At 52.2% G+C, this 12,908-nt stretch overlaps 1 protein-coding gene across 6 annotated transcripts in view; it reads left to right on the top strand.

Moving 5' to 3' along the window:
* Positions 1 to 12,908, top strand: part of TMEM44 (transmembrane protein 44) — a 36,733-nt gene that overhangs the window by 514 nt on the left and 23,311 nt on the right. For 5 of the 6 annotated variants that reach the window (XM_058730893.1, XM_058730894.1, XM_058730896.1 and 2 more), the window contains exons 2-6: positions 3,240 to 3,366; positions 5,087 to 5,180; positions 6,233 to 6,399; positions 6,582 to 6,668; positions 11,263 to 11,433. In XM_058730893.1, coding sequence (XP_058586876.1) covers positions 3,240 to 3,366; positions 5,087 to 5,180; positions 6,233 to 6,399; positions 6,582 to 6,668; positions 11,263 to 11,433 — 646 coding nt within the window. The remainder of the gene's footprint in view (positions 1 to 3,239; positions 3,367 to 5,086; positions 5,181 to 6,232; positions 6,400 to 6,581; positions 6,669 to 11,262; positions 11,434 to 12,908) is intronic. The other variant, XM_058730897.1, reaches the window with a different exon arrangement.

The following is a 12,908-nucleotide window of genomic DNA, read 5'->3' as shown; positions in this document are numbered from 1 at the left end:
CGCGGGGCGACGCCTCCCGCCAACTCCCTCCTGGAAACCTGGAGGGAAGGGGGCATAAAGGGGGGAGGTAGGAGGCAGCGCGGTGCCAGGATCGAAAGGACCCTTCCGCTGTGGACTGAAGTCGGATAGGACTTCTTTCCGGATTCCGTGCACAGGGAGGCTGGGCTGTGGGCCAGTAGGAAGAGGCCGGGTTGTGCGGTGCGTGGAGCCCTCGAAGGCAGCTGCGAGTCCTGGGTTCTATTGTCACCCTTTCCCCATCGACCAGAGGTGTGAGCTGGGCAAGCTGTAAAGCCTCAGAGCCTCATTTTCCTCACCTAAACGGGGTTAATAACTGATGGGACGGATGGCAGGATTAAATGAGTTAGTTTCTGTAAAGCTCTTAGTATGTGCTCATTAAACATCCTTATGATTGCTCCTGTCCTGCCACCAACCTTTGGCAGAGGGCAAGGACCTTGGACAAGGCTCTTGGCAGTTCTGGTCTCCCTTTACCCCAGGCCCTCTGATCTGGGGAGGGGGACTGGCTGTGATCTGACTCTGGCCAGTACCTGGAGCCATCTGGTCAGGTGGTCACCATAACCTGGGTTCTATGAAGTCTGGCTAAAGATGGCCTCCAGGTCTTCAGGCACCCTGTCCCAAGCTGGTGCAACCCAAGTATTCCCTGGCAGAGGAGAAAGGATCAGCATCCCGGGGGAGGTTGGCACCTGCTCATCTTAGGCACTCTTAAGATGATATTTGATATTGTTGCAGAGATCTGGCAACCCTCCTACCCAGTCATTGGAAACCAAATAAAAAGACACTTAGAACATTTAACGTGGGCCTAGTGTTGCATTTATTAGCTCGTGTCTTCCCTGCCACAACCCCACGAGGGAGGGACCGTTATTACTCCCATTTACCCCCCCGAGGAAGCTGGAGGTTCTGACAGCTTTACTAACTTGCCCTAGCGAATGGAAAGAACCGGACCGCCAGACCCTTTTCGAAAGGGGCAGACTTGTGAGGATTAAACTGTCCAGATCAGAGGTGGACACCAACAAGCCACTCTCTGTGCGTTATCTCATTTGGTCCTCACAGCCGCCCTGAAGTCAGCAGTATTAGACATTTCCTGAGCTGGAAACTAAAGGTGGGAGAGGTTAGGTAAATCCGTTGAGAATGCCCAGCCAGTCAGTCTGATGAGAGCCAAATCTGCTTTTTCAGCCTGCCTCAGTCTGGACACACCCATCTGTTGTCAGGACTTTGCCATCCCTGAGCCTCCTCTTGTCCTTGGGGAATGTGTATCCTCGGAGCTGTGTGTGGCCTGGGGTAGGGTCAGCCTGGATCCCTGACCCGAGGGCTGGGGAAATGGCTAAAGAACAGCAGGGTACAGAGAAAGCCTCCACATGTGAAGCCAGAGGGTCGGCCATTAACTCAGCTGGTCACCATCGGCCTCACTTTTCTCCACTCTCTAATGGGAGGGTTGAAATAAACTATTTCTTTTCTTTTTCTTTCTTTTTTTTTTTTTTTTGAGCCTTTGTTTTCTTGAGAGACAGAGACAGAGAATGAGCAGGGGAGGGGCAGAGAGAAAGGGAGTCACAGAATCTGAAGCAGGCTCCAGGCTCTGAGCTGTCAGCACAGAGCCCGGCGCGGGGCTCAAACTCATGAGCCGTGAGAGCATGACCTGAACTGAAGTCGAACACTTAACTCACAGAGCCACCCAGGTGCCCTGAAATAAACTATTTCTAATCTGAATCCAACTCAGAGAGTCTCTAGAGCCTTCACTCTTAAGCTTTGAATTGGTGCCAGGAGCTCAGGGCCTAGATGAAAGGTTGCTGTTCTCACTGTGAGCTCTGGGCTTCGTCTGGCAGATCAGGAAATGTTCTGGAACCCAGCAGCCTTCCATCCCCACCCATCCCCTGCTCCCAAGGGCCGACCCTCAGAACCAGGCAAACAGTCTAACCGTGAGGAGTGAGTACCACCCTGTGGTTGATGGAAATAAAACAAGAACTGCAGTTATCCCGGCCCAGATATGTAACATGGAAACATCTAGAACAAAGTGTTTCTGAGATCCGATCAGGTGTTTCTGAGCGGCCTCTGACTCCTTCCATCCTGTTGTGCCTTTCTGTGCTTGTTCTAGGGGAGTGGGGTGGGGCAGGAAGAGGGGAATAAGGGAGAGAAACCAGCAGTGGGCGACTCTAGGGAGAGGTCAGCCCAAAGTGCCATGGCATCTTCGAGGAGTTTTGCTCTCCGTGTATGTTAAGAACATGCTCGGGGCGCCTGGGTGGCTCAGTCGGTTAAGCGGCCGACTTCTTCGGCTCAGGTCATGATCTCACGCGGTCCGTGAGTTCAAGCCCCGCGTCAGGCTCTGTGCTTACAGCTCAGAGCCTGGAGCCTGTTTCAGATTCTGTGTCTCCCTCTCTCTGACCCTCCCCCGTTCATGCTTTGTCTCTCACTGTCTCAAAAATAAATAAATGTTAAAAAAATTAAAAAAAAAAAAAAAAAGAACATGCTCAACTTGACAAGGGCCAGCAAAAGCCCAGCCACCCCACTGCACACATGAACTCCTTAGCAGGATTTCACTTTAATTGAAAAGAAACAAGTTGCTGTTTTAATTTAGGCAATTAACTATACTCTGCAGTTAACCACAGTGATTGGGTTACTTTTATAACCCACATGCTTCCTTTCAAAAAATAAAACCCCAGGGGCGCCTGGGTGGCGCAGTCGGTTAAGCGTCCGACTTCAGCCAGGTCACGATCTCGCGGTCCGTGAGTTCGAGCCCCACGTCAGGCTCTGGGCTGATGGCTCGGAGCCTGGAGCCTGTTTCCAATTCTGTGTCTCCCTCTCTCTCTGCCCCTCCCCCGTTCATGCTCTGTCTCTCTCTGTCCCAAAAATAAAAAAAATTAAAAAAAAAAAATAAAAAAAAAAAAAAAAAAAACAAAAAAAAAACAAAAAATAAAACCCCATAGCTAGTTTGTTAGCACTGAGTGGTGGATCATGAACTTGAGTTGGCCAGATTTGTAGGAGGAAGGAAATGCCTCTTCGTTAGAGAGGCAGGTCTGGCTCCTGCCACGGGCTGGTTCTGGAGTCTTTGACCCTTTATTTTCCCATCTGTAAACTAAGTTCAAAAATACCTGCTGAATATCTGGGGGAGAGAGTGCCTCACGAGGACACAAAATCACAGTTGCCCTTTGCAGACACCTGCGTTGGGAACCCACTCATGGCTCCCGCTTTCCGTCCATACCCATCCACACCCCCGTCTGTCACCACAGGCTTCTCTATCTGAGGTGTACAAAGAAATCCGGACGGGACCAGTCAGCGCTGTGCGCGGCATGCTGCCTCCTGACCAGCCTGTGTGACACCATCGGAGCGATTCTGGCCAGACAGCTCACGATCCAGGTGTGTAGGGCCCACAGGGTGACAGTAGCTTCTGTCTAGTTCCCTCACCATTGAGGTACGGTCTCACCTCATGCCCGCGCCCCTGTTGGTCTGTCTGCCCCTGCCCAGTGCTCCTGCCCTGATAGCCACAGGGCTCACTGCTCACCTCCTTCAAGTCTTTGCTCAAAAGTCACCTTCTCGATGAGGCCTAACAAGAGCACTCATGTAAACTTGTGCCCTCCCTCTACCACAGGTGCTCCGGACTCCTTCGTCCTGCTCCGTTTTTTCCCAAAGCGGACCCCCCCCCCCAACCCAATACACCATCTATTTTACTGAGTGTGTCTGTTGCTCCTTGAACTACTAGTGTGCCAGTTCTCCGGGGGCAAAACTTTGTACTCACTACCATATCCCCATCCCTTAAAACAGCAGCTGGCACATTGTAGATGCTCCATAAGTAGCGTTTGTTGTGGTCATTGTTTTTAGAGCCTGGAGCCCAGCCTCGGTTCAAACAGGGGTGGCTGAGTGCTTTCCCAAGTGGTAATGCAGGCCTTGGGGCAAGTGAGAAACAGTTTCAAGCTCTTCTGAAGTCTAGGCCCTCAAACCTGTGTAGATGGGGCCTGTCCCAAAACACATATCCCAAAGGAATATGCCCTGGAGAGGCACCTCATGGGGCTGGCACCCACCCAGGTAGACATGGAGGAAGGCGGCCTCATGGCCGGGACACACACCTGGGAGTTCTAGACCCTGCTTCAAACAGTATTGTCTCACAAACAAACCACCTTTTATTCTGGGTGCCCATTCTCATTGGCTGCTGGAACCCAATGATGCTCAGCCCGAGTCCAAGAATAATAGCTGATGTTTATTAAATCCTTTGCTGCGGGGGTGCCTGGGTGGCTCAGTGGGTTGAGCGTCTGACTTCGGCTCAGGTCATGATCTCACAGTTCATGAGTTCAAGCCCCACGTTGGGCTCTGTGCTGACAGCTCAGAACCTGGAGCCTGCTTCGGATTCTGTGTCTCCTCCCTAACTTGTGCTCTGTCTCTGTCTCTCTCAAAAATAAATAAATGTAAAGAGAAAAAAAAAATCCTTCACTACGTGCTTGGCAATGAGGGCTTGGCATGCATTCACTCATTTAATCCTCGAATTATCTTAGGACGTAGGCTCTCTCCTTACCCCTGTTTTATACATGTGGACACTCAGACTTAGCGGCTGAACAACTTTGGGAAAGATCCAGTAAGCAGCAGTGGCAAGATCCAGACTCCAGAGTTTGCTCCTCACCACTGTTATACTGGCATAGTAGCTGGTGCGTTTGTAGGTAGGAGCCTTGTGCTTTCCTGCTTGCCGGTGCTGGTCTAAGCACTTTCCCTGTAGTGCTTCATGTAATCTGCTTAGCACTGAGAGAGGCACCATGACTACCCCTGTTTTACAGACGATGAAACAGAGGCTCAGAGAAGTCCAGCGGTTGGGCCAGAGTCACACAGCAAAGACTAACCATGCACCGGAAAGAGCGCGGCATGGGAAGTGGAGGGCGGGTTCTGCCGATGGGCCTCCACGTAAGGGATTGCTCGTTTCAGTGCCCCGTTCTCCTCGTCAGGCAAATAGAGGTGATAACCAGCCTTTCCTGGGGTTGGCAGGCGGCTTCGGTGGAAGTACCTCATCAGGGGCAGAGGAGATCCAGGATGACAGGTGCTGTGATTGCTGGAGAATGTTTGGACGCCATGACTCTATTTCCTTTGCCCCCAGGTTTTTACGGGTGCCTACCTAGCAGCTGTTGACTTGGTGAACTTTGTGTTCATCCTCTTCCCGGTCTGCGGCTCCAAGTTGAAGTCTAATTTGGGTGAGTGTGTGGCCATCTGTTCCTGTCTTCATTCATCAGTGCGCCAAGCGCCTACCCCCTGTCAGGCTTCAGCTGGGCCCCTGCCAGGCACGGACACATGAATGAGCTCGGAGACCCCACCCAGGGCCAAGAGACGGGGCCCTAAATGGTCATTAATGCTGCTTGCGAGGAGGTGCGTGCACACCGTGGGCAACCAGAGGAAAGGATGTGACGTTAGATCAGGGGCCGCAGGGAAGGGTATTCCAGGTGAAAAGAACAGCATGAGCGAAGGCCAGGAGGCTGGGTGTGCATGACTGTGGGGATGAACAGTGATATCTCAGTTTGTGAACCCGGGTTGGCCAAACACAGCCCTGTAACTTCCAGAAATGGATGCCAAGAATGGGCGCAGGCCACCTCAGACAGAGTGGGGGCTGGAAGTTACTGAGGTAGGATGGGTCGCCCTGAGTATGCCAGACTGGGCGTTCTGAGAAGGGGCAGCCATGTGCCCCCGCCGTGGTGCAAAAGGGGAGTGCTTGCATCAGTGGGGTAACGTAAGATCCCCAAGCTGCTCAGCGCTGCCCAGAGAAGACGTGTTCCTACTACAGTTCTTGGAGGACTATCTGTCTCATATTTTAAGGAGACTTCCAAGACCGTGCTCCTTTTTGGCTCACAGCTTCAGGCCCTGGCACAAACACCATGATGCATTCTCCAAAGCTGTGCCGGTTCAGCTCTGTGCCAGGCTCTGTGGAGATTATAGAAACTGCCGGCCCTCGGGGGGTTCCAGTATCACAGAGGCAACTCTGTGTGCACAGACACGTGTGAAAAGAAAATGCTTTGAGGGCCGAGGAAGGAGAAGAGCGCCAGTCGTGCGAGTGGGTGGAATGAGGTGGTGGGGAGGAAAGATTCCTCCAACGGGGTGGCAGAGCTACGGGGCCCTGAAGGGTGGAGAGGATCTGGCCTGTCAAGCAACGTGGGAACCCGCTCTGGCATCGGAGATGGGCGCACACTGGAGATGCAGCTCTCCGTTGAGTTCTAGACCCCAGGGGCCTGTGGGATTTTGGTGTTTGTTGCAGGTCGGGGCTCCCAGGAGAGGAAGAGGAGGCAGCGGCTCAGGGCCAGTGTCTTTGCTCTGGCCCTGCCACTGAGCCTGGGGCCAGGCTGGGCTCTCTGGGCCACCGTCCAGAAGGCGTCAGGCCCTGTCCGAGGGCCCCAGCGGAGGCTACTGGAGAGCCTGCTGCAGGTGAGGCTGAGCCTGCCCAGGAGGGCGTGGGGATATGCATTCCCTTCCCTCTTCACAGCCCCAACAAATGCCCTGGGCAGGGGCAGGGGCAGGGGCAGGGGCAGCCCTAGCCAGAAAGTACTAAAAGCCGGAAAGGATGGGCTGTCTCCTCAGGGCGCTGAGTGTATCACCTGTTCCCTCAGGACAACACCGAAATCTTCGGCTACCTGCTGGGTGCCATCGCTGCCTTCGGCTCCTGGGCTTCCCGAATCCCCCCGCTCTCCAGAATCGTGAGGCTGGGTCGGGGCTGGGACTGTGGGTCACCATGGCAGGTCTTAGGGCATCTGGGAGCGTCTTCCGAGCTCTGAGTCCTGGGGTGGAGGGGTTGTGTCGTGTGTGTGCATGTGTGCACGTGCAGGGGGTGGGGCGCCCACCCAGGGGAGGTCCTGAGGTTTGCGAGAGCCTCTCACAGGGGAGCGCACTGAGTTCTCTCCAGAGCAAAGGAAAAGCAGGCTGTCAGGAAGAAGGCATTGGGGTTCGATAAACAAACATTCCACTAGGAGACGAGAAGGTTTTAGAGGAGAGAATCCTGCAGGTATTTGGGTTCCATCTGGGAGCATTTTGCTGCAGATGCTGTCCAGGCATCCAGGGTGAGGAAAGCCCTGTGTTGGCCAGTTCTGTAGGGGACTGGAGATGTGACTGGAGATGTGACGGGAGATGCTGTGCTTACCCTTGGGAAGCTCCCAGTCTCATGGAAGACATGGAAATGCAAAGCAGAATATTTTAAATGTTTATTTATTCATTTTGAGAGAGAGAGAGAGGGAGAGAGAGAATTCCAGCAGGTGCCACACTGCCAGCACAGAGCCCTACTCAGGGCTTGATCTCAAGAACCATGAGATCATGACCTGAGCTGAAATCAGGAGTTGGATGCTCAACCGGCTGAGCCACCCAGTCGCCCCCCCAAAAGCAGGTTATTTTAATGCTCGAAGAAAGATAGAATCAGGTGTTAGGGGGTTCGCAAGAGGGAGAGAAGGCTCCTATGCTATTCCTATGAGTGAGGGTGAAAACTTCACACTGCCTGGTGGACGGGGCCAGAGACGCTTCCCGTTGGCTCTGAAGGGAAGGCGAGATTGGAGGAGGCAGAGGTGAGGGAGGGAAAGCGGAGAGCATGCGGGGAAAAGCCACTGAGGCAGGAAGAGCAAGATATCGTGGGTGTGCAGAACTGCTCCGCTGTGCCGGGAGGGCCTCCCTGACAGGAATAATGGCCAGGCCTAACACCGGAGACGTGATGGGCCATCACTAGGTCTAAAGAAACCGCTTGCCCCAGAGCATCATTTAACAGCAGTTCCAGGATTTGGGGGGTATGGGGGGCAGGTGCTTAGTTGATCATTGGTAGGAAGCTGATGCCTGTGCTGTCATGGCCAGAAACCTCACAGGTGACGGGGCCTCCCAGCAAAGGCGCTGCCTCCGGATCAAGGGAGGGGAGCGTGGGGAGCCCCTGGGACAGTGGGGCTCGAAGCTGCGTCACGTGAAGACCTTCAGAGGGGCTGGTACAGTGCCTGGCTGTATTAGTTTCCTGGGGCTGCCATTAGAAAGTATCACAGACTTTGAATAGCAGAAACGTATTGTCTCAAAGTACTAGAGGCCAGAAGTCCAGTATCAAGGTGTCCGCAGGGCCATGCTCCCTCTTGAAGGCGCTAGGGAAGGATCTCTTCCAGGCCTCTTTCTAAATTTCTGGAAGTTCCTTGGCTGATGGCCGCGTAACTGCACAACTCCAGTGTTCGCATGGCATTCTTTCTCCCTGTATGTGTCCTCACATGGCCTTCCCTCTCGTCGTGTCTGTGCCCAGGCTTCCCTTTCATAAGGACACGGTCATATTGGATGAGGGTGCACTCTAATGACCTCATCTTTAACGTGATCATCTGCAGGGATCCTACTTCCAAAGAAGGCCACATTCACAGGTTCTGGAGGTTGGGACTTCAACATCTTTTGAGAGAGGGGAACGCGGTTCAACCCCTGACACCACCCACCTAACATAGCCCCAGGCCAGCCCCACCACTGACCTTCACTCCGCTACATTTTATTCACGGCCTTGGTCACAACCTGAAATTAGCTCCTTCAGTTATTTACCAAGTTGGTCCCAGGTAGGACATCAGCGCCACGAGAGCAGTGGTCTTGTCTGTTTTATTTCCACTGTATTCCAGGTGCTGGGAGCCTGCTCATGGTAGGTGCCAGCACACTCTCAAATGAGTTACCTAAGGGGTACCTGGATGGGTGGCTCAGTCGTTTGGGCGACCGACTCTTGATTTTGGCTCAGGTCATGAGCTCATGGTTTGTGAGATGGATCCCTGAGTCGGAGTCTGGGCTGACGGCATAGAGGCTGCGTGGGATTCTCCACTCCCCCCCCCTCTGCCCCTCCTCCACTTGTGTGCGCATGCATGTGTGTTCCCTCTCTTTCAAAAGAAATAAATGAACATTTAAATAATAATAATGATGATAGCGAGTGACATAATGTGGTCTGGAAAAAAAGAAGCTTATGGATGCAGGAACCAGAAGAGCCGTTTGGGGGCAGAAAGAGCAGCTTTGTTCTCTGTGGTCTTGGGAAATAGAAGCAAAACCAAGAGTGGAGAGAGGTTATGGTGGGTCCACATCCACTTATGGGTTTGATGCTTTGCATGGCTTCTGGCATATTGAGAGCAATTAGTATTATTATTCTTGCCTTAGGAGCTAGTGGACTCCCCATCACTAAAGGCATTCAAGCCTGATGGCCCCTTGGCAGGAAGATAGAGTTAAATTGTATTAAGGATAAAGTTGGGCAATCTCTGAGGCACTGCCAGCCTTGAGTATCTCTGGTTCCATAAAGAAGAACCCAGAGCTAGGGTCCCCTTATTAGGGAGAAACTCAGCAGGGTTTGGGGTGTTCTAGGCAGCCTAGCCAGCATGGCCTTGAACCCTAGATCCTCCAGAAGCTGCTTCTAATTTATCCCTGCTGGGGGTGCTGAGGAGCAGAATGGCTGGGTGGCTTTGGTGGAAGAAGTTTCCATTCTTTCAGGAGTGCTTGAACAGAGCAAGGGGCATGACCCACCCGCTGACCAGTATGGGGTTGTGCTGGCAGCACTGGGACCCGTCGCTGCTGCAGGAGCTGACACACATCCTGCTTCGAGCACCCCGCAATGGTTTCGCCAGGTAGCCACCCTGAGTTCTGTGTGACCAGCCAGACGAAGCCCACATGTGCTGGACAAAGACCTGCCGTATCTCCAGTCGGCAAGCCAGTCCCAGTCTTCAGCAGCTGCTAAGCACCTACAGCGTGTCCAGCGTGTAGGCAGACAGAACCCAACAGGCCCCAGGACTGACCAGGAAGAGAGATGGAGTTTTGAAGTCAGTGAGCTCTGTGTGCGGGTTGGCACATGAATGATGGCAGAGAGCCCACGCAGAACAGCAGCAAGTGTGAGTCAAGAGGCAGAAGGCAGTTCTCAGCCCTGACCCTGCAAGTCACTGGCCATCAGTGTCCTCTGTAAATGGGGGGTCAGTAGCCTGGGGGACTCCTGAGGGTTTCTCACCACAACAGTGCTGTCTGGGACAGAGCCACTTCCTGGGCTGAGTCAGGTGGAAGGGGACAGGGCTGCTTCCCGGGCTGTGTCAGGTGGGAAGGGCCTCTGGGGCCAGCAAGTCAGGGGCCACCCTCCCCAGCCTGGCTGCTGTCTCTGTTAACCAGTCTTCAGGGCAAGGCTAAAAACAAAATAACCAAAAACAGGAAACCCTGGGAACCAAACCTGAAGAAATGCAAAGGAAAGTGTAACACTCCCAAGGAATCTTTTTGAGAGTTAAAATAAAAATGGGGAAAATCAGCCAAACCTTGCTTTTTCCTCTGAAAGCTTTTCAATCTCTAGCCAATACCTGTATGTCTCTAAATACAGTTATTTAATGAGTAAAATAAATTACATATAATTTATACTTCTATAGATTTAAATATACTATGTTATTATATACAATTGAAAATATACAGTATTTGTGTATATACATATAAATGTATATATAAGGTGACTTCATACCTGTAAAGGTATTTAACATATAAATATTGACTCTGTTTCTTTTTTTTTTTTTTTAACCAATATTGCCATCACTCTTTCTCCAAAAATATTCCCTTGGCTTCAAAACTTCCAGAATGTCACCTCTAATTTTCCTGACTTTCTCCGGCTGGCCAGGTTGAGGATTGGCGGTCCCAGGAAGAGAAGTCAATCCTTAGCTGTTCATACTTCATGAAAAGTCCCTCCCGTTCTCCCAGGTGACACTCGTGAGCCACTACCCAGTGCCAGGGGTTAGGGGTGCCAAGATGGGCAGGACCCCAGCCCTGCTCTCAGGAGCCCTCTGTCTGTTGAGATGTGTCATGTGTAATGGAGCCTAGAATGGAAGTTATTCACCCCTGTTAGGGTGGAGGTGTATGGAAGACTTCTTTTTTTTTTTTTTTAAGTTTATTTATTTATTGAGAGAGAGAGAGAGAGAGAGAGAGCACAAGTGGGGGAAGGGCAGAGCCCAACGTGGGGCTTGAACTCACCAACTTTGAGATCACAACCTGAGCTGAAACCAAGAGTTGGACACTTAGCCGACTATGCCACCTAAGTGTGGGGGGGCGGGGGGTGGGTTTGTTAGAGTTGAGTTTACGCCAGGTTTTGAGGCATGAATAGGAGTTCACCAGGTAAAGGAAGCAGCTTGAGCAAAAGCTGGAAACCTAATAGAAGCAGCACCTTTGGGGACTGGCCATGGGCAGAAGGCTTGCGCTCCAACTTGCCAAGGGCAGGACCAAAGGCCTAGATCTTAGAATCCTGCTCCGAGGGGGCTGGAGGACAGCAGTGTTCTTGCACAGCTCCCTCCTCTCTCTGTCCAGTGCCAGGGTAAGGCATTTCCCTCCATCCACCTGTGGACCCGGCTCCTGTCGGCCCTGGCGGGCCTCCTCTATGCCTCGGCCATTGTGGCCCATGACCGGCGGCCTGAGTACCTGCTTCGGGCCACACCCTGGTTCCTGACCTCCCTCGGCCGTGCTGCACTGGACCTCTCTGTATCCACGCTGGGCCTAGGGGGCTTGACTGCTGGTGTCTCATCTCCCCCTATCCCTGCGGTGCCCTCCTTCCCTATGGCTAGATGGCACTCTCTCCCAGGGGGGCCAGGGAGGAGGTTTGAAGCCTGGGGCAGACAGATGCAATGGCAATCATTTGCAATTTTGTATTTTGTTCCCTTTATATATATACTATATGGAGCAATTATCTCTGCAGGCCCCAGGAGCAGACCCAGGTTCTAGTCTCAGTGCTGCTCCTCACGTGGGCCGGTCCCCACCCTCCTGTGAACCCGTTTTCCTCATCTTTGCCCTGTCTTTCTCACAAGGCTAGGAAGGGGCTTTGCAAGCTGACCTGCCACGCAGGGGTGATCATCCCGTTCTGTTGTCTTTGGCACTGGAACCTTGGGTTGGGGAAGCAGAGATCAAAGCTGACAAGGGCCGCCCTTTGTCAATGACTGCTTTCTGGTTCCCCAGGGGTTGTCGCCTGATGTGATGACACCCCAGTGACCTTGACGTGAGAACCTCAAGAGCAAGCTAAGCTCAGACATTGGGCAGATAGAGAGGTGGACAGTGGGTAATTTGTGTATGAAGCACCTGTGGATTTATCATAAATAGTTTAGAAATCGTTAGAAACTGTGATTTTCTCTGTGCTGTAGTAGTTTTCTGGGGCTGCCCCATTAAGTTACCCAACGTTGGTGGCTTGTAACAACAGAAATGTGTTCTCACGGTTCCAGAGGCTACAAGGCCGAAGTCCAGGCAGGGCCACACTCTCCCCGAGGTCCTGGGAGAGAATCTTCCCTTGTTTGTTCCAGCGTCTGATGGCTCCTGGTGCTCCTGGGCTTGGGGCAGTGTAATTTCATTTTTTACCTCAGTCTTCACATGTTCTTCTTCCCTTCACGTAGTTCTGTGGGTCCACCCTAATCCACTGTGACCTCATCTTAATTATATGAGCAAACACCCCCCCTTTTTTTTTAAGATTTTATTTTATTTTATTTTAAGGGGGAGATGCCTATTTTCTTTTAAATGTTTATTTTTGAGGGCAAGTGAGAGCAAGTGGCAGAGAGAGGGGGACAGAGGATCTGAAGCAGACTCTGCGCTGATGGCCCAAAGCAGGGCTTGACTCATGAGCTGTGAGATCATGACCTGAGCTGAAGTTGGTCGCTCAACTGACTGAGCCACCGGGGTGCCCTTTAAAAGATTTATTTTTAAGTAATCTCTACACCCAGCGTGGGGCTCAAACTCACAATCCTGAGAGTTGCATGCTTTTCTGAGCCAGCCAGTTGCCCCAAGACCCTATTTTTTTTTTAAGCTTATTTATTTATTTTGAGAGAGACAGAGACAGAATGAGTGGGGGAGGGGCAGAGAGAGGGAGAGAGAGAGGATCCCAAGCAGGCTCTGTGCTGCCAGAACTCACAAAACTGAGACCGTGACCTTAGCTGAAACCAAGAGTCCAACACTTAACTGACTGAGCCACCCAG

This window comes from Neofelis nebulosa, chromosome 5 (genome assembly GCF_028018385.1).
Source record: "Neofelis nebulosa isolate mNeoNeb1 chromosome 5, mNeoNeb1.pri, whole genome shotgun sequence".
Taxonomy (NCBI): domain Eukaryota; kingdom Metazoa; phylum Chordata; class Mammalia; order Carnivora; family Felidae; genus Neofelis; species Neofelis nebulosa.
The sequence above is the reverse complement of the archived record's forward strand: the minus strand, read 5'-3'. Positions and strand labels throughout refer to the sequence as shown.